General features: G+C 40.8%; 1 protein-coding gene across 1 annotated transcript in view; it reads left to right on the top strand.

Moving 5' to 3' along the window:
* Positions 1-21,308, top strand: part of SLC17A6 (solute carrier family 17 member 6) — a 67,692-nt gene extending 46,384 nt beyond the window's left edge. The window contains exons 5-12 of the mRNA XM_061613138.1: positions 472-559; positions 1,542-1,628; positions 11,704-11,846; positions 12,620-12,769; positions 16,167-16,299; positions 18,269-18,379; positions 18,567-18,694; positions 20,973-21,308. Of these exons, the coding sequence (XP_061469122.1) occupies positions 472-559; positions 1,542-1,628; positions 11,704-11,846; positions 12,620-12,769; positions 16,167-16,299; positions 18,269-18,379; positions 18,567-18,694; positions 20,973-21,308 (1,176 nt within the window). The remainder of the gene's footprint in view (positions 1-471; positions 560-1,541; positions 1,629-11,703; positions 11,847-12,619; positions 12,770-16,166; positions 16,300-18,268; positions 18,380-18,566; positions 18,695-20,972) is intronic.
* The last annotated feature ends 265 nt before the right edge of the window (positions 21,309-21,573 follow it).

Genomic DNA, 21,573 nt, shown 5'->3' with positions numbered 1-21,573 from the left:
TTCACTTTCTCTCACTGACATCAACATTTAGCCAGGTCTGATTGCATTATGTTATCATCCAGTTCATCCCTGATTGAGTGTGCTCATGCATATGACTAATCAAAGGAGGTGGGATAGTGAAGAATACCACCAAAGGCATCATAGCTATGGGAAGCTATGGTGCTGAATTTGTGCAATTAGTGTTTTTTTCCCCAGGGCATGTTTCTACCCCATAAAAATAAACAAATAAATAAATAAAACCTGGAAACCATTCTGTTCTGGCACAATAAATGTTGATGTTACACTGAAAATGAGTAATGCATTTCAAATATCACTTGTCATAGATAGTCAGCTCCTTTGTCCTTAGTGACTTATGAATGTCCTCACATTTTTATACAACTCAGATTTGTGCCATGTAATTGATTACTCCTACTACTCTTTGATTTATAGTTACCAGAGCAGGTATCATAAACTAAGTAATCTACTCCACAGGGTGTAACTTATCCAGCTTGCCATGGAATATGGAGCAAATGGGCACCTCCTTTAGAGAGAAGTAGACTAGCAACTACTTCTTTCTGTGGTAAGTAACTTCTTAATATCTCAAAACTGTCCTCCCCCTTTCTCTCACATTCTCTGACATAAGTTAGTTTTGTTTCTTCCCCCCAATTCATAAACAATGTTCACGCCTATTGATTGCTGTGGGATTTGCTTCCACAGAGGAGAGTTTGGAATAGCAAGCTCACACTTCTCAGTCTGTGAACATAAATTGGGAACTTGAGAATTTATCCCCGAGTGTTGCAGGTCTGATTCACACCAGTACAACTGGATTTATTTGTCAGCCTGAATGAAACACTGAGATGGTGAAACAATCATTTGTGATTCCTCAGTATCCATATACAGTAGGGCCCTGCTTATACGGCGGGTTAGGGACCAGGCCCCCGCCGTAAAGCGGAAATTGCCGTAAAGTGGAACCCATTGACTATAATGGGTTGCGTCGTGCAAAAATGACACAAAATGACGCAAAAGCGCAAAATCGGCTTTAAAACGGGGAATTTCCCCTAATTGAAAGCCGCCGTATCAGCAGAACGCCGGAAAGTGGAATGCCGGAAAGCTGGGCCTTACTGTAACAAATTACAGCTGCACTGGAAATGGTATTTTAAGACATTTAAATGGTGGCATTGAATCAAGCATTTGAATCTAGGCTGGTGTATTCAGATTACTATTTTATCGCATCTGATATACAACTAGAAAAAGCCAGCTGAATCTAAAAGAACAACCCTTAATATTCTTGGAATATGACAATTGCTTTAATTGATTTGTTTCTTCTTGTATTGTGGGATGAACTAATCATGTGGTAGTATCAGCCAATTAAAAATGGTACTGTTATCCATTTGGTCTACTTCATTTGGTCACTTTGTCCAGACCATCAACAAAACATTTTCTTCAGAAGGATGCAAAATCAAAGAAATCTGGACAGAAACTTGACTTCTTATGAATATTCATTTCAGACCTGTTGTCTCAGTAAGCATTTCCATTTTATTAATTGCTGTCTTCTTTCCCAGGTTCCTATGCAGGTGCAGTCATTGCAATGCCATTGGCTGGGATTTTAGTGCAATATACTGGATGGTCTTCTGTGTTCTATGTGTATGGTATGATATTCTCTGTTCATCTTGCCTCATATGCCACTTTACAATATGCTACTTAAAACCAAATAAAACATGGTAATAAAAAGATAGTTTCAGAAGCTATCAATAAAATAATGAAATAACTATGAAAGAGCAGAAATATCAAAGCTACTCTCCAAAGGGAAGATCTTCTGGAAGGCCCTAATGCTGAGAGGGGGAACCTGATACTCTCCAGACGATGCACTACAACTCCCATCATTTCTGAACTATTACATACACTGACTGGGGCCAATGGGAGTTGGAGTTCAGCGACATCTGGAGAGTCACAGGCTCCCCACCCCTGCCCCAATGGTTGTGCAAAGCTAGATGTCTCTGGTGAAGAAGTTTAAAAAACAACAACCTTCAAGCAACTACAGAACAGGCATTGGGCCTCACCCTTACAGCTTTGAAGTCTTCCATTGCTGGTCTTAAAGAGTGTTGGGTTCATATGAGAGAGGCATTCATATAGGGTTGCCATATTCAAGTCCCACAAATCCGGGCGGCATATTTGCATAGTATGCAAATCATTTGCTAATTATGCAAGTTAAGCATATTAAAGATTGCATTGTCCAGTTGTTGTTTTGTGCCTAGTAATTACTACCAAAACTGGGGGAGACTGTGAGGACTTTTTTAAAAAAAAAAAACATTTTCAGCCTTAAATGCCTAGAGTCCTAGACACTGGTTTCTAACACTATGGAATATTTATTTATCAAGAGAATTTATATCCTGCCTTTCCACTGTTAAAAACAGAGCTCAGGGCAGCTTACAAACATCATCATCATCATTATCAGGATTATCAATACCTTGGCACAGTTATTAACCGCAATGGAGACAATAGTCAAGAAATCAGAAGAAGGCTAGGACTGGGGAGGGCAGCTATGAGAGAGAATGAGCTATGAGCTAGAAAAGGTCCTCAAATGCAAACATGTATCACTGAACACTAAAGTCAGGATCATTCAGACCATGGCATTCCCGATCTCTATGTATGGATGTGAAAGTTGGACAGTGAAAAAAGTGGATAAGAGAAAAATCAGGAGAGCTTTGTGCATACCATGGACTGCGAAAAAGACAAATAATTGGGAGTTAGAACAAATTAAACCAGAATTATCACTAGAAGCTAAAGTGATGAAACTGAGGTTATCATAATTTGGACACATAATGCTGGGAAAAACAGAAGGGAACAGAAAAAGAGGAAGGCCCAACAAGAAATGGATTGATTCCATAAAGGAAGCCACAGACCTGAACTTACAAGAGCTGAACAGGGTGGTTCACGACAGATGCTTTTGGAGGTCACTGATTCATAGGGTCACCATAAGTTGTGATCGACTTGAAGGAACATAACAACAAAAGTATAAAAAATACTTTTTAGCCTTTTCTGAATTGCTGGGCAGCAGGGTCAGTGAGGCTGCATTCCAATGTAACTTTACTTGGGAGTAAACGGGGGGCAGGGCTGAAAATGCAAATATTACTATCTCAGCTTTTTCTACAGAGAGGTTTGCTTTCATATCATGTATTTGTTCAGGGGAGGGAGCATTTTGTGGATTCAAACCGCTTTATTCCATCCGCCATGCTGACAGGCAGACTCTCCCATTGCATTCACCACTTCAGATACATATCCCGAGACAGAGAGGCAATTGAGATGAAGGCTGCTCTCCTTGCTGACTCAATCAGAAAGTCTATGGATAAGGGGTGGAGCTGCATGCGTTGATCAAGTGAACATGTGCAGTTAAGGCTCTTACCATATATGGAGCGAGAAATGCCAGACGTCCAAGCTGGATTTAGAAAGGGAAGATGCACCCGAGTTCATATCGCAAACATATGTTGGATAATGGAATGGACCAAGGAATTTCAGAAGAAAATCACCCTGTGTTTATAGATTACAGCAAAGCCTTTGACTGTGTAGATCATGAAAAACTATGGAATGCTTTAAAAGAAATGGAGGTGCCACAGCATCTGATTGTCCTGATGCGCAACCTATACTCTGGACAAGAGGCTACTGTAAGGACAGAATATGGAGAAACTGATTGGCTCCCCATCGGAAAGGGTGTGAGACAGGGGTGTATTTTATCACCCTATTTGTTTAATCTGTACGCAAAACATATCATACAGAAAGTGGGATTGGACCAAGATGAAGGAGGTGTGAAAACTGGAGGGAGAAATATCAATAATTTAAGATATGCAGATGATACCATACTATTAGCAGAAACCAGTAAGGATTTGAAAAGGATGCTGATGAAAGTTAAAGAGAAAAGCACAAAAGCAGGACTACAGCTGAATGTCAAAAAGAGATAAAGTAATGACAACAGAACATTTATGTAACTTTAAAGTTGACAATGAGGACATTGAACTTGTCAAAGATTATCAATACCTCGGCACAGTCATTAACCAAAATGGAGACAATAGTCAAGAAATCAGAAGGCGGCTAGGACTGGGGAGGGCAGCTATGAGAGAACTAGAAAAGGTCCTCAAATGCAAAGATGTATCACTGAACCTTAAAGTCAGGATCATTCAGACCATGGTATTCCTGATCTCTATGTATGAATGTGAAAGTTGGACAGTGAAAAAGGCAGATAAGAGAAAAATCAACTCATCTGAAATGTGGTGTTGGAGAAGAGCTTTGCGCATACCATGGACTGAGAAAAAGACAAATAATTGGGTGTTAGAACAAATTAAACCAGAACTGTCACTAGATGACAGCTAAAATGATGAAACTGAGGTTATCATACTTTGGACACATGATGATAAGACATGATTCACTAGAAAAGACAATAATGCTGTGAAAAACAGAAGGGAGTAGAAAAAGTGGAAGGCCGAAGAAGAGATGGATTGATTCCATAAAGGAAGCCACAGGCCTGAACTTACAAGATCTGAACAGGGTGGTTCATGACAGATGCTCTTGGAGGTCACTGATTCATAGGGCCGCCATAAGTCCTAATCGACTTGAAGGCACATAACAACAACAACAACGATTCTGCATATGCAGCAGGCAGGCAGACTAAAATTCTTGATTTTCCCAGAACAGCTGTGGTGTCCCTCATTGGTTAAGAACAATGGAAGATGGGAGTAGGCTGATTTCTCCCTCACAAAAAGACAGAAAACTGCTTCCACATTTTGCCTTGTATCTACAAGAGCTAGAGACTTGCTTTTTAAAAAAACGAAAGATGGGAATCCTGGCCACCTCATGGGTTAACTGGGCACCACTTCTAGCATGGCTAGAATCTGGGTAAAACCCAGCTAACTGGGCAATATGGCAACCCTACATCCAGATAGGGTTGCCAGGTTTCTGGCCTGAGACTGATCCTGTATCTTTAGGAGAAGAGAAAGTCAGCCAAGTGCAGGTGTTCTTGCAACCCTGTAATGAGAAAAACCACAAGGTGGAATTCTCCCTTTGCCCTGCACAACTTTTAAAGATACAGGAGACCTCTTGGAGGCCAGGCCTGGCAACCAAGAGGTCTTCTGTATCTTTAAAAGTTGTGCAGGGGGAAGGGAGAATCCCACCTTGTGGTTTTTCTCATTACAGTGTTGCAAGAACACCTGCACTTGGCTGACTTTCTCTTCTCCTAAAGCTACAAGATCAGTCTCAGTCCAGGAACCCGGCAACCCTACATCCACAGCACTGTCTGTCCCATTTGTAGTGGATCAGTTTTGGCCTGAGGATGTGGCTGACCACCTGCCCTCTAGATCCTTGCCCATCTTGGCTTCTTAGAGCTAACTTTAGGGGATTGACTGGTGGTTCCAGGGCATTACTAACTGCTTCATTGGAGGAGGGAGAGGTACCATCCATCAGTCCCAATTCAAGGTGCTCACATTGGTGTTTAAAACCCTACATAACTTAGGCCCCAAATAGCTGAAAAAGCTGAAAAAGCACCTCCTCCCCTACAGACCATCCCAGGTGTTAAGGTCAGCAGAGGAGGTTCTGCCCTCAAAAGCTGTGAGTGGGTGGAGCAAGGAGAGGTGTCAGCCCCTAAGATGTGGAATTCCCTCCCCACAGAGGTGCATTTGACACCTTTATCATATGCTGAAGACACAGCTCTTTACCCTGGCCTTTAACACATGAGAGACATATTTTTAGGACCCACCCTATTCTTGTGACTTTTTGTTTTAAACTGTTTTTAGTATTGTGAGGGACAGAATTTCATAATTTAAGAAATAGTAATTATTAATAATGGTGGTACAAACAAGATCAACTTCTTAAGGTCAGCTGGCTGTGTAGCACATTAAAGGTTCAAACCAACACCTTGAAACTGTCCCTGATGTGTTACTTCTGTAGGATTGGTATTATTCACTCCCCAGTTTTCTCCATCACAACAAAGATGATCAGCTACTGTCTCCACTACCTATAGCTTTTGAATACTCTACAGTATTACTATGATACACGGAGTGTATCATAATATGCAAGCTTGGCATTTACAAGAAGGAGCTTGTCAAATTCCATCTCTCCAGATAAAACCATACAGTTGCACCCAGCTAAATTCTACTCAAAGTAAACCAGTTGAAATTAATGAACCTAAGTTAGTCATATCCTTTCATTTCAATGGGTCTGCTCAGAGTATACTTAACGCTGGATACAGCTCATAGTCATCAAATCAGACAGAAGTGGTAAAATTTCTTAATGGAGAGTAAACACCAACATAGTATACACCTGGCCAAATATTTTGGTGGAGATGTAGTCTGTATGAAAAGTCTGACACCTTTGAAAAAACTCAATATGCATAAAGCTCAACCTACATTTTCCTGTGACAAGCAAAGAATTCTAAATTCTGGGAGAATGAAAGACCACTGCTGAAAAAGCCCTCCCTGGATCCCTCTTTACTAGGCAACTACTGGCCAGTCTCCAATATTCCATTTTTAAGCAAGATAATAGAGCGTGTGGTGGTCACCCAACTCCAGAGATTCCTGGATGATACGGATTATCTGGATCCATTTCAATCTGGTTTCAGGCCTGGCTATGGGACAGAGACGGCTTTGGTCGCCTTGGTGGATGACCTACGCAGAGAACTGGACAGGGGGAGTGTGTCTCTGTTGGTTCTACTGGACCTCTCAGCGGCTTTCGATACCATCGATCATGGTATCCTTCTGGGCCGCCTTGCTGAGTTGGGACTTGGGGGCACTGTGTTACAGTGGCTTCAGTCCTTCCTGGAGGACCGAACCCAGAAGGTGGTACTGGGGAACTCCTGCTCGACCCCTTGGCCATTGACCTATGGGGTCCCTCAGGATTCAGTTTTGTCCCCCATGTTATTTAACATCTACATGAAACCGCTGGGAGAGGTTGTCCGGGGTTTTGGGGTTCGGTGCCATCAGTATGCCGATGACACTCAACTCTATTTCTCTTTTCCACCTGAAGCCAAGGAAACCGTACAGGTCCTAAATCAGTGTCTGGCATCAGTGATGGACTGGATGAGGGCAAACAAGTTGAGATTAAATCCTGATAAAACAGAGGTACTCCTGGTCAGTCGGAGGGCAGATCAGGGAATTAGGGATTCAACTGGTGCTGGATGGGGTTGCACTCCCCCTGAAGTCTCAGGTTCGCAGTTTGGGTGTACTCTTGGACTCAGCTTTGAATTTGGAGGCCCAGATTACTGCTGTATCCAGGAGCGCCTTTGCCCAATTAAAACTGGTGCGCCAGCTGCACCCGTTGCTGGAGCTGCCTGATCTGACTAGGGTGATGCATGCCTTGGTTACATCCCACTTAGACTACTGTAACGCGCTCTATGTGGGGCTGCCTTGAAGACTGTTCGGAAACTTAAATTGGTACAAAGATCTGCAGCCAGAGTGCTAACCGGAGCTGGTTACAGGGACTCCCCTGTTACAACAGCTCCACTGGCTGCCAATTTATTTCCGGTCACAATTCAAAGTGCTGGTTTTGACCTACAAAGCCCTATACGGCTCAGGTCCAGGCTATTTGACAGATCGTATCTCCCTATATGAACCTGTCCGGGATTTGAGATCTTCAGGTGAGGCCCTTCTTGTGCTCCCCACACCTTTATTATTATTATTATTATTATTATTATTATTATTATTATTATTATTATTATTATTATTATTATTATTATTATTATTATCTCTGTGGATATGAAAGAACATTGCTTAAGGAACAGACAGCTTTAGGATCCCAGAATAAGGAATATGGTTCAGAATATGTCTCCCTTCCTCCATCTTTAACCTTGGTCTGCATGCAGATATGTTGAAAACAGGAAGAAAATAAAGCTCTGAAGGGATATTTTAAGGAATAACATTCAAAATGTTATTTTAACAGAGAGAAAATAGGTCAGATGAAGATGGTTTATAATTTCCAGAGCAGCAGAATTCTTCAAACTGCCAAATTAGGCCTTAAATGAGAACTGTGACTCAGTCACATTGCACTTACCTCAGTGTAAATCAAGAGAAGCTGAACTAAAGTTCATGAACTAGATCCTGATCTAGAATAAAGCTTTATTGAAATTGATTTAATTACAGCGGACAGCATAGAAAGGTCTCAGGGTGGAACACAGGAAAGATCCTCTTTGGAATGTCCTTTTTATGCTCTCTGTGAAGAACGTTTTCAACAGATTAGGTGTGTCATTTCACCGTTTTTTTCTCCTGGCATGTGCATTTCCCCCCCTGTATCTTTAGTCACTCCATGCAGGCACACATTCATTAGATAGAGCATTTCCTGCAGTTGAATTTTGCCTTCTGTGCAGCTCTTAGGGTGGAGCATAGACTGGGATGGAGGCAGAGCCTCTGAGAGGAATTTTATCAGGGGTACAAAGTTTCTTTTGGGCCCCTTCCCTTCTCCATTAGTCATTCTGTTTTTACCCACTACGGTTTTATGCCATGAGCTGTAGCCTGTAAGGTCAAAAAGGGTATGGAAGACGAGAGAGGGGTGGAGTGGAACGCTCTATTAATTTTCTGCATTTAACCCTTATGCTCTTATACTCCCTCCATGATAAATATAAATAAATATAAATAAAATAAAAGAGGATCAGAGATAAGAAAGCACATTTGATTTGAACATCTTTGTTTATGCTACAATACAGATAATGAGAAAGAATTCACATTGAAACAAGGTAGATAAACTTACTATTTACTTTAAAAAAAGAGCTTTCCTGGCCTTTTTTTGTGAAAAAATTTGAATCACAGCATGAAAATTAATTGTTCTGGCAATGTTTGATTCATTACTTAGCCTGGCCAAATCCACAAGACGTTCCTGAGACATTGTAGACCTTAAATAATTCTTAATTAGCTTAAGTTTGCTAAATGACCTCTCTCCAGAAGCTACTGTTGCTGGAATTGTTAATAGTATTCTTAAGCTAACACAAACATTTGGAAACAGGTCACCAAGTCTGTACTCTGTTAACTTCAACAGATCTAATGGCTTTAACTGTGCATTTACAAAATTTGCTTTATGCACTGAGGGTAAATGTTGCATTTCTTTTCCAAAATCATCACCGTTAAGGTCAGCAGGATATTGCTTGGATAAAGATAAAGCTTTTCTCTCCACATCACTTTCGGACATGGTGAGATATGTCCTCAAGAAATCAAATTTTTCTGCCAACTGCTTAACAGCACTGAAGCGGACAGTTAATCCTGCTATAACATTGTTTACCAAAACGTAAAACACACACTTTCTGAAGTAGGCCTCTTCTGGAATATCATCTGTGTCATTCATTTCTTCCAAGTTAGCATCAGGTGTGCTATTGTCATGTGGCCTTGCCCTCTTGTGCCTAACTCCATCACATCTACAGGAGAGTTTTATTTCTGTATTTAGGTTTGACGCAACCAATTTGGGTTCATTCCACATGCATTTCCAGTTCCTTCGAAGTTTTGTCAGCTCTGTGAGGAGAGTTTCTATGTTTGCTACTTCAATATCCAGTGTGGCATCTCTAGCTTGGATGATCTTGTTGCAAATATCTATGCCAGCTAATATTTTGGAGGATATGGAATTGCTCCTTAGAAATACGTGCAAAGATGATTTGTGCCCTGGAATTATCTGAAATGTGACAGAACTGTCCAGATTTCCACAGGGCAATCAAACCCACAGAACTGAAAGCATGAGAACATGAAAGAGAGAACTGCTGGATCAGGTCAAAGGCCTATCGAGTTCAACATTCTGTTTTCCATAGTAGCCAACAGATTTATTTATTTATTTTAAAAACATTTATAAACCACTTAATATTTTAAAAAATTCTAAGTGGGGTACAACATAGAAAACAAGCAATATATTAAAACAAAAATCTAAAAAGGCATCTAAAAGCAATTCAGACACATAAAAGAGAGTCCAGTCGTATGGGTCAGGGAAAACCCAGGCAAAAATATGTCTTTACAAGATGTCTGAAACAACTGGTGGTTGATGCTTCACGTAAGAGAAAGTATGGTTGATGCCTCTGGGAGGCTCACAAGGTGGAAACTGCTGTTGCTCCATAGCAACTGGTATTCAGAGATATGCTGAATATAGGATCTATTCTGTATTGTATGGAATACAGCCATCATGGTCAGGAGCCACTGATAGTCTAATCTTATAGAATGTGTTTAATCTTTTAAAGCCATCTAAATTGGAGGGAGGGGGGTCATGACATCTTGTGCTAATGAATTTCATAATTTAACTATGTGTTGTGTGAAAAAGTACTTCCTTTTCTTGCCTTGAATCTCCCACCATTCAGCTTCATTGGATGACCTCAGGTTCTTGCATGAGAAGAGAAAAAAAGCACATCTAGCTGCTCTCTCTTTTTATACACCTCTATCATGAGCCCCCTTACTCGCCTGTGTTCTAAATTAAATAGCCTATATACCTTTTCCTCATAAGAGAGTTGTTCTAGGCCCCTGACCATTTTGCTTGCCGTTTTCTGTACCTTTTCCAGCTCTATAAAATCCTTTTCAAGGTGTGGCATCCAGAACTGGGCACAGTATTCCAAGTGTGGCCGCACCATAGATTTGCATAAGGACGATTTTATTTTTACTCCCTTGCCTGATGTTCCCAGCATGAAATTCACCAGGACCTGCAAGAATTATGTAGCCCTTCTAACTCTGCTGCCTGCCCCACACAAATTTGGGCTGCATGACAGAACCTTCTGTAATGGGGCAAAAGATTTGGGGTAGCATTCCAACTTCATGCACCCTGCCTCTTTCCACCTGCCTCTTATTTGTGTGGCAGTCACAGTATGCGACTGCTACCAGCTATAGGAACAAACACGGCCAACAGAGCATTATGAGTGAAACAGGCCGCCACTTTCTTGGCTTACAGCAAGTAAGCAGGATTGGCATGGCAGCAGGGCAAGGATCTGATTTTCCATTCCAGAAGCCCTTGCTGTAAGAATGTATGCCCCAACTAGCCAGCTGGTGTCACCCTTGGGTGTTGTCCAGTGCTAGATCCCAACATTGTGCATGCCATGCTTCTGGGATCCCGCTGGGCAGCCAGTGTTTGGGGGGGGGGGAATGATGAGGAAGGCCACGCCCTTCTGAGCTAGGGGTGTGGTCAATGCTTATCTCCACTTGACCCCTTACTGGAGTCACGCTTATGTTTCATCCTGCCCAATGCCATTTCCACCTTAAGTTATGGCAGAAGAAAAAACACACCTAACAGATGATGAAGCAATCACTGAGGGCCAACTAAGGGCCAATTGCGACTGAGAGGAAGAATTTCTTTCTGGCCCTGTCAACCAGGAACCAGCTAGGATTTCTCTCTTCTATCCATCCACTGACCTGGAAACAGATGGGGACTGTGCTGGGTTTGGACCTTGGGACAGCAGTTTCCCAATCCTGAAATAAACATTTATAGGCAAGTACTAGTGCATATAACTAGAGATTTCTTTGTGCACCTGTTGGGCCCTGCATGCTCCTGTGGGCTAAAACAAATCTGAACCTGGCCAGTGACCCTTCAAAGAGAACTTAATTATGCTACAAATATTATAAGGAGCCACAACTCATATACACAAGCGTATGAAGGATAGGATTCTTTTGAAAGAGATTCTATAAGAGAAGCAACATCAGCTGCCAAGTAACAAGCAGGTGCATTTTTGCTGCTTGGATGATATTGCTGAGAGTGTTTTTGTTTACATCCATTGTTTCTTTATATGTTCCACAGGAAGTTTTGGCATTGTCTGGTATATGTTTTGGCTTTTGGTCTCATACGAGAGCCCTGCAAAGCATCCCACAATTACAGATGAAGAACGCAGATACATAGAAGAGAGTATTGGAGAGAGTGCCAATCTTTTAGGAGCAATGGAGGTAAGGACTCTAGTACTATGTATGTTTTTATCCCGACATTAAGAGATTAAGAGGTACGCCTGGCGCCAACGCTGCTATCTTTTCGGCGCCAGGTGAAAACCTTTTTATACTCCCAGGCATTTTAAAATGTATCTTAATAATTGTTTTTATCATGTATTTTAAACAGTATCTTATTATCGTTATATTTTGATGTTGCTTGGTTGTTGTTTGTTGTTTTGACTTCTGATTCTGTTATATTTACTGTATTTATATATTTTGCTTGTTTTATCTTTTATGTACACCGCCCAGAGAGCCTTTTTGGCTTAGGGCGGTATATAAATTAAATAAATAAATAAATAAATAAATTATGACCTTCTAGCATAGCCAGGAGCTGAAATGAATGTTGTACCAACAATACACAGATGCAGGTCAGGAGTGATGTCCATTTTCATGTTGAAAGGAGGTGGGATTAAAAAGGGTATTTGGGAATCCCAAGCAGCTCCCTGTGCAGTCTAGGCCTTAAACATGCTGAACATTATCTTATTATCACAACTTGAACAAGTGAAATAAAAAGAACAGGGGGTTCTGAACATATTTTAGATATGTATCATAAGCACTTGTGCATTTTTTATGCTCCTGTTGCTAATTCTTGGTCTTCCAAATACTTATGGATTTGCTGCTTGTTTTTGCAAGTGTGCATAGTCAAACCTGTTAGCAGATTCGGATTTAGAGATGGCATGCCTAATAAATAATCAAAAGTGCATGAAAACCAATTATATGCTGCTTTGTTTCAGAAATTCAAGACTCCATGGAGAAAATTTTTTACTTCTATGCCTGTCTATGCAATCATTGTTGCAAACTTCTGTAGAAGCTGGACTTTTTATCTGCTGCTAATTAGTCAGCCTGCTTACTTTGAAGAGGTGTTTGGATTTGAAATAAGCAAGGTATTTATATTATTTTAAAGCAACTAGAACTGGCTACTTATGTAGCCTTATTTATTAAATAATTAAATTTATTTACTAAATTTATATCCTGCCCTTCCTCCCAGAATGAGCCCAGGGTGGCAAACACAAAACACTACAAACATCTGTGCAGGGGTGTTTCCAGCTATCAACTGCCTAATGAAGGTGGAAGTTGTTTGTGAATCAACAAGACACTTTCTGACACAGCTCAGATGGAGTTTATGGAACATCTTTCAAAGTGGCTCTGGAATGAAAAAAAGTCATACAGCCAAAGCCCTGCACTGCAAAACAAAAAAATGTTCCTTTTATCTGCCCCCCCATGGCTCCCCATAACTCCAAATATGGATTTTTCCAATTTAGCTTACAGCATAGGATTCTCAATATTATTAGGGCTGTACATGAACTCAAACTGTAAATACACATCAGGCCCAATCCAATATGGACAGATTCAGACCTGATCGGATCGGATCTGGATCCTAATCACAATCCTATTACAAATCTCCAGAAATTCCATTGATTTACATTGCAAAACCAAAATGGTCATAACTTTCTTATTTTTTAACCTAGGTAGCTCCACAGGTTTTCATGCTAGCCAAAGTTAGTTTGCTTATTCCAAAACAATTTTTAACAGAGACTTTGAGTGCTCAGTCATGCCAATTCTCATGCTCCTGTGTTTCCCCATTCCTTTCTTCAAGATTTTGAAAAAAAACAACCTGAGGTTTCCCTTTTTTAAGGTTTGTGATACTAGACATGAGTAGGTAGTATTAGGCAGGCATAGGCTGGCAGCACATGAGATAATATGCACATAGGGACAGGAAATATGGCAACGTGGTAGCTCCTATAGAGGGGATTAACTCTGCCAAATTTCAGGCGAGTAACTCCAGGGATTTTCATACTAGCCACCCTTAAAATGGTTGCTTTTTCCAAGAACTTTTTTTTAAAAAGACCCTGTCATATCGGGGGGTAGATTGCCAACAGCAGTAGTGAGTGAAGGAAAAATAAAAATAGTACTTAATATTAATAATATTCACTGCGGTTCGCAACTAGAAATCAGCAGCAGCATCTCAGAATGCTGGCTAATATGCCCACAAGGTTTGACTGGCTGGCTGGCTGGCTAACAACAACAATAATAACAATTTCACAAAGTTGTGGTTAAATATGCCCATAAGGCTTAATAATAATTCTTAGCAATAAGAATAGAACAAAACAAAACAGAACACAAACAACAAACATTTTTTTAAAAAATATGTAAATAAGGATGGGACTGGGATTGACTTTGAAAGAACAGAAAACATGCACAAGTTGAACAAATTGGCTTGCAAACAATCTAACACTACAGCCAAGAGTAGGCAAGCAAAAGGAACGCAAATAATTTCAAGCAAAGATAGCAGCACAATCTCCATATCGCACTCATTTATTTATTTATTTATTTATTGCATTTGTATACTTCCCCAAAGCTGAAGCTCTCTGGGCAGTTTACAACAATTAAAAACATTTAAAAAAATATACAAATATAAAAACACATTTTTAAAAAGCAATTTAAAAATCATTGCAGGAGGAATCAAATTTCTTGTAATCTTTTACACAGAATCAAATGCTCACAGTCTCTGCTATGCAGAATGGCATCCAGAAAGTTCTTATCAAAACAGTAGACTCTATGTTTTGTACAGCATAGTATTGTTTGGGTTCTAATACCTTCCACACCTAGAAGAATTATGGGCTTGAGTATAGAACTGGGGGTGGGGTGAGGATGACCTTCAGTATCTACTTGTCCAAATGGTACAATCATATCTTCATACTGGTAAGGCTGGTCTGCTTCTTCCATTGCATTCTATGGCTGTCTTTCACCACCACCACCATTTTGCACTGAGATATCAATTCTGCTTTCTAGGGATGGAATTTTAGTTTCCCAATGACTCTGACCACATACACACCAGACATTTATTCCTCTTTAAACCATCATGGCTTCCCCCAAAGAATCCTGGGGAGTGTAGTTTGTGAAAGATGCTGGGAGTTGTTAGGAGATTCCTATTCCCTGATGGAGCTCTAGTGGCCAGAGTAGTTTAACAGTCAGCTCCTTTTTTCAGAGAATTCTGGGAACTGGAGCTCTGTGAGAGAAATAATGGTCTCCTAATAACTCTCAGTGCCCTTCACAAACTATCCTTCGCAGGATTCTTTGGGGAAAGCCAGGACTGTTTAAAGTGGAACAAATGGTTGGTGTGGATATGGCCTGTGTCATTTGCTTTAATTTGGCATTTTAAGTGTCTACATATCCCATTAGTGACACAGGAAATGTCAATGAATATTGACGTATCTGATTTACACAGAAGAACAGAACCAGATTCCTCCAGCATCAGACACATTGTTTCAGCACTTGAAAAAGGGCCAGTTTGCTATTCACACCTGGTGTACAGATGGATGGACAAAATCCATCTCGATCTGGAACAGGTTCAAGTCTTTACCATCTCCCTGCCAAATTCTTAGGAAAGCTTGGGTTTTTCCCAAGAATTATCTGAAAGCTCATGAAGACTTGGCTTACTCAGAATGCCTCCACATGGGCCTTCTGGTGTTCTAGCCTTCCTGCAGCTGGTTTTACTTCTCTCCCTTTAACAAAATTTAGTTTGAAAGGGGGAAAGGAGTGAAACCAGTGGCAAGGAACCCTCCTTCATTTTCATTCATCAAAGTGTCCTTTTCCACTTAACAAAAATCCCAACACCACCATTTCACACCCTTTCCTTTTGACTTGTGGCATGACAGATACTGAATCCAGGCTGAATTTAGCAGGTGGAGGTGCAGTTAGAAATCAGCACAAATTCAGATTTATGCTAAAATGCTACATGCTGAAATGTTCACGTTAACTGACCTTCAGGTGCTTGTGAAATGGCTTACCGAGATCTTCTGCAAAGTGAAGAATATAGTTCTGGTGGTAGCTAGATTCAGAATGGGTGGCTCCTAGTTCCAACTTGTGCTTGATCTAGGAAACTGAAAGCGGCTAATATATGCTGTATAGTTCACAAAAGGATATATTTACAGCTGGAAATGCATTTTACATCATTATGGGCTGTTTGCAGATTTATTCCCAGGACTCAAAATTCCAAATGCCTATCTATCCACACTGGTGACATTCTTCTTCAAAGCGATGTTGTCTCTTTCAAAGTTTCCTTGAGCTTACAAAGAACCACTGCTGATTCCCCCTCCTATCCAGAGCTTGGAAAAGTTACTTTTTTGAACTACAACTCCCATCAGCCCAATCCAGTGGCCATGCTGGCTGGGGATGATGGGAGTTGTAGTTCAAAAAAGTAACTTTTCCAAGCTCTGCTCCTATCAAATGTCCAATCAATACATTTCATTAGAACTCTTTTTGTTATTCTAATCTTAGGTGGGAATGTTATCCGCTGTGCCACATTTAGTGATGACTATTATTGTGCCTATTGGGGGACAAATTGCAGACTTTCTAAGAAGCAGACAAATTCTTTCAACCACTACTGTCAGGAAGATTATGAACTGCGGAGGTAAGCCATTACACTTTATTAAAAGGCTTTGAGCACACTTTGAGCACTGTATAGTGACAAATATTCCTCTTCTCCCAGGCATTTTAGCATGTGTTTTTAAATTGTTTAAAATTGTTTTAAATTGTGTTTTAAATTGTTTTTAAAAGATGTGTTTTAAATTTGTATATTTGTTTTTAATGTTTTTAGTTACTGTAAACCACCCAGAGAGCTTCGGCTATGGGGCGGTATACAAATACAATAAATAAATAAATAAATAAATAAAATAAAATAAAATAAATACCCAGTTGACAACAGTTTCACAGAATCTGATAGCCTCATAAAATTGCTTTTGCTTTCAGTTACTATGATAAAGCTACATAACTAAAATGGTTATACTGTGCTGGTTTCACATGTTCACTGAGCTATCAATCCTAATTATATGTCAGAAGAGGCACATGCACCCCCTTTACACATGCACACAAGGCAATTCTCACACCTCAAATGCATGGTGGGGAGAAGATGGTATAAATATGGCCTATGTGCTTATAATGGTATGTGGATCATTCATGTCATATGCTATTTCTTTTTGCATGCTGGAGGGGACATGTGCACCTGTTGCTACACCATGCAAAGAGGACTGAATAATTAGCTTTGAGCTATGATGTTCTCTTAGCTGAGTTATTAGGTTCTGCCATTGTGGTTTTGTGCATCCTTGATTGATATTTGCTTATTTATTTATTTATTTATTTATTCCTTATACTGGTAACTTCACTTCCTTATATTTGCACTTCAGCCTGGAGGTTTCCAGAGTGGTGCAGAGCACTGTATTAAAATATAACATGTACAGGATAAAAGCATAACATTTCATATAACATAGAAATATAAAAACCACAATGGAAAGAACATGCCCAGTACCATCACTACTGTTTAGTTTCTTGGGGGTCTTCCTAAGGTAGAATGATAACATGGTATGAACACTCCATAGCACTAAGGCTCCAGGATAGTTAAACTATGGAATTTGCTCCCACAAGATGCAGTAATGGCCACCAGCTTGGACGGCTTTAAAAGAAGATTAGACAAATTCATGGAGGACAGGGCTATCAATGGCTACTAGCCGTGATGGCTGTGCTGTGCCACCCTAGTCAGAGGCAGCATGCTTCTGAAAACCAGTTGCCGGAAGCCTCAGGAGGGGAGAGTGTTCTTGCACTCGGGTCCTGCTTGTGGGCTTCCCCCAGGCACCTGGTTGGCCACTGTGAGAACAGGATGCTGGACTAGATGGGCCACTGGCCTGATCCAGCAGGCTCTTCTTATGTTCTTATGTTCTTATGAATCTTGTGAAGAACATCTCCTTCCATGTTAATCATTCTGATCATCATTTGAAACCCTGGTTGAAAAGACTGTATCTTCTGTGGTTTGGTTGGCAGTGACATGGATTTGGGGTCTATGCGTTGTGGTGTCTATTCTGTGGAATACCCTTCCTAAGAAGATAGGTCAGCCTAGCTCCCTTCAAGGATAACAATATTAGCGTATGATGGAGCCCTGCTGCTAAATCCATCCCCATGAACTCACTCTTTTTACATTACTCAAGTAGTACAGAAAGGAGCTATGCTTCTGTGACAAATATATTGTGTCATTAATATGTGTTTTTATTGTATGTATATTTGAACTCTTTTCCTGCTCCTTGACTATGTAAGCTTCCCTAATAATTCACTGAAGAGTGGATATAAATATCCAAATAAAGAAATATAAATAAAATGTTGTGGCTTCCATGCTACTGGAAGGAGCCACATAAGGCATGTTACAAATTATTAGGATTTGGATCTTTGTCAAATGTTCCATAGTAGTAGAATCTTGAAATATTCTATCTTAAAGCTTACAGTTAAGAAGATGGACACTGAAAGGTTGTCTGTCCATCTGTCCATCTCCTGAGCTTTAATAGATTCCCCAGTACAATGTGTAGCATTAATACATTTTTAAAAAAATTCTTAAGGTTTTGGCATGGAAGCAACTCTTCTCTTGGTGGTTGGATATTCTCATAGCAGAGGTGTGGCCATTTCCTTCTTAGTGCTGGCTGTGGGCTTCAGTGGATTTGCTATATCTGGTAAGTGAACTTTTTTTATCAGTAGAATCTGTTTGATTACAATAAACAAAAATAGGATCTAGAATCATCATGCAATTGCAAGGTTTCCTGTGAATATGGTAAAGATAGCAATGACTGGTAAATTAAAACAAAAACTTACACAGTGCAGTGTCTTCTCTGCTGATCAGTTTTTGCTGTTATGTTACAGGATTCAATGTTAACCACTTAGATATTGCCCCAAGATATGCCAGTATCTTAATGGGGATTTCAAATGGAGTTGGGACATTGTCTGGAATGGTGTGTCCTATAATTGTTGGAGCAATGACAAAGAACAAAGTAAGTTTCATTATGATATAGTTTCCAAAATAGTTCTCATTAATTCTGCTTGACATGTTTAGGAAAGAATGAACAATCACATAAAACTACATTGTCATTCTGTTGCACCAGTAAACAGAGTAATATGTCATCTTTTACAGTGTTCCCATGCCAAAAGTCAATTCATAGTAGCTTCCTATCCTCACAATGGTTATACGAACACATCCTGCAAAAAGAGTAGAAGATTAGTGTAACATTGTTTGGCTATTCTTTTCACAACATAGCTGAATTTGTAAGATCACTCTAACTGTGTGCTGTATCCTCTGTGATAATATCATATCTTAGAAAGATTGAGTCTAGTGTTACAAGAGCATGCAATGGGCAGCAGGTTCACCATCTTGCTGGGAGCATGTGGGACACCATTACATGAGCTGATGCTTCTACTGCAGCCTTCACCAACCTGGTGTTGATGCCCTCCAGATGTTTTGGACTAAAGGTTAATGAAAGCTGTTCTGAAGGCTTTCCCCATGATCTTTTGTTCCCTAGACTGCTCTTTCTATATGTACATATATTCTCTTTCTTCAGGAAGTTCCAGCAGTAGGGTAGAGCTGAGATCTAGAGTTCCAATATTCACAGAAGAAGACTCCTCATCTTGTCTGTGGTAGATTCCAATCCCAGCCTAAGTGTTGGAGCAGCAGCTGCCACTAGTTTCCATCTAAAGATTGGTTTCCACCTAAGTATCCTGCTCCAAGGGACTTGCGTGTCATGCTCTGGTCTAATGCTGGATCCCACAGAGAAGGCAGCAAGGCAGGCCAGCAATTACAGGACCACAGATAGCTCTGAGTGAGCAACTTGCTCCAATAAATGTTGAGACCAAATCAAGCCTTTTTAAACATCTGCCCCCCAAACTAACAGGCTCCTCCCTTTCATGGATAACTTTAGAGCCTTAAGAGGCTAACCCTTTGGCCTGAAGATGAGCACTCCTCCTCCATTCCATAGTCTCCCTCCTTGTGCACTCCTGCACCCCTGGACTGGTGAGTTATGGCTGGTGAGTTGTCATAGGAGGCACTGAGTTTCTCAGGCTAAGGGAAGATTCCTGTAAAGGTACTGGCTCTAATCCTACAGCCCCTGGTGGTATGGGACATTGCTCTGTGGTCTCCCAATCTTCTGGAGTAAGCTCAAAGCCCTGAACCTGATCTGACTTCATAGCAGACGATTCTGCAGCCTCTGACTCTGAACCTTGATCACTGCTACACTTTGATGTCATTATATTGTGTGACTATGTGAGTGGCAGGAAGGATTTAGCTCCAATGACAGCCCCTTTAGCTGTGTCACATGGATGTTGTGGAGCCCAAAAGCATTCAGCACACTATTATGTTCTACTGTAGTACAGCAGTAAGGAGAGCTAAATTAGGAATCATACCTCAGTGGTGGAGCTCATGCTTTATATACAAAATTTTCAGGTTCAGTTCTTGGCATTTGCAATTAAAATGATTTGAAGTAGTAGGGCTGGAAGTGTCCATTTCACCACTTCAGGAACACTTTTGCTTAGAGCCGTGTTACTTCAGCAGTGAAGCAGCTCAGACTGAGAGCTTATATAGATACTGGAAGCTCTTCCCTTTCTTGGGTCTCAACACAATTGGGCACGTGCTTACATGCACTTCCCCCTCCTCCTAAGTTGTCTCATGTGTTGGTCCTGAAGCTCCTGCCTGGCTCACTATTTCTTCTGCTCCTGTGGCCCCGGGGATGTGGTTGGAGAGGGGCTAAGAACCACCCAGGAATCCAGACAGTTGCTCAGAAGACCTCTGGCCCTGAGTCAGGGATATCTGAATCCTATGGCTCCTCAGGGTTGCTGATGGCATGAAGTTCTGCTGTGGGGCAGGGTCCTCCTCCTCTTGCTTCTCCTCAGAGGATACCTCAGGTCTGGGCTTGGCTGAATCCTGATACTGAGATTTTGGAAAGCCACTGGCAGTCAGTCAAACTCATAACTCACTCAGTGTAAGGCAGCTTCATATGTTCAGGAGCTGTAAGGACAGAAGGAGACAACAGATCTTCTCCATATCCCATGCATGTGGGAAGCTGCTTTAACTACTTGAATCAAGCCCCTAGGGTAGGGATTGCCAACCTGTGCCCTACAGATGTTAAACTCCCATAAGCTGCCAGCATCATCTGGAGGGCCAAAGGTTAGCCACCCTAGCCATAGGATCTGTATTGACCAGACATAATTCCTATCAAGAGTAATTTAAGAATAGAAGAGCCAACCACAGCTATTCTGACACTGCAATCTTCTTCTTTGTAGACACGCGAGGAGTGGCAGTATGTCTTCCTTATTGCTGCTTTGGTCCATTATGGGGGTGTCATTTTCTATGGTATATTTGCTTCTGGAGAGAAACAACCGTGGGCAGACCCAGAACAGACAAGTGAAGAAAAATGTGGCTTTATTCACGAAGATGAACTTGATGAAGAAACAGGGGACATTACTCAGAATTATGTAAATTATGGTACCACTAAATCTTACGGTGCTATGACCCAGGTCAATGGTGGCTGGCCAAATGGTTGGGAGAAGAAAGAAGAATTTGTACAAGAAGAAGCACAAGACTCATATAGCTATAAGGAAGGAGAAGAGTATTCATAACAGACCTATGCTGGATATATTTTGTAGTGTTTGTGATTTATTCATTGTGATTGTTTGCACACACACAAAATGTGGTATAATGTAAACACATATCAGGCAAGAAGGTCTTACTGTAAAAATGAAAAAAAAACATTCAAGTGCAATCTGTTTGAGTTTGTGACATCTCATCACTTCCATTTGGGTGTCTCCATTCTATAGAGTTTTAAGGGTTATCTGGTCATAACTACAAAGGAAACTAGGTACTTGCAGTAAAATGAGTGGAAAG

Source organism: Rhineura floridana, chromosome 2 (genome assembly GCF_030035675.1).
Source record: "Rhineura floridana isolate rRhiFlo1 chromosome 2, rRhiFlo1.hap2, whole genome shotgun sequence".
Taxonomy (NCBI): Eukaryota; Metazoa; Chordata; class Lepidosauria; order Squamata; family Rhineuridae; genus Rhineura; species Rhineura floridana.
This window is presented reverse-complemented; position numbering and strand designations above follow the sequence as displayed.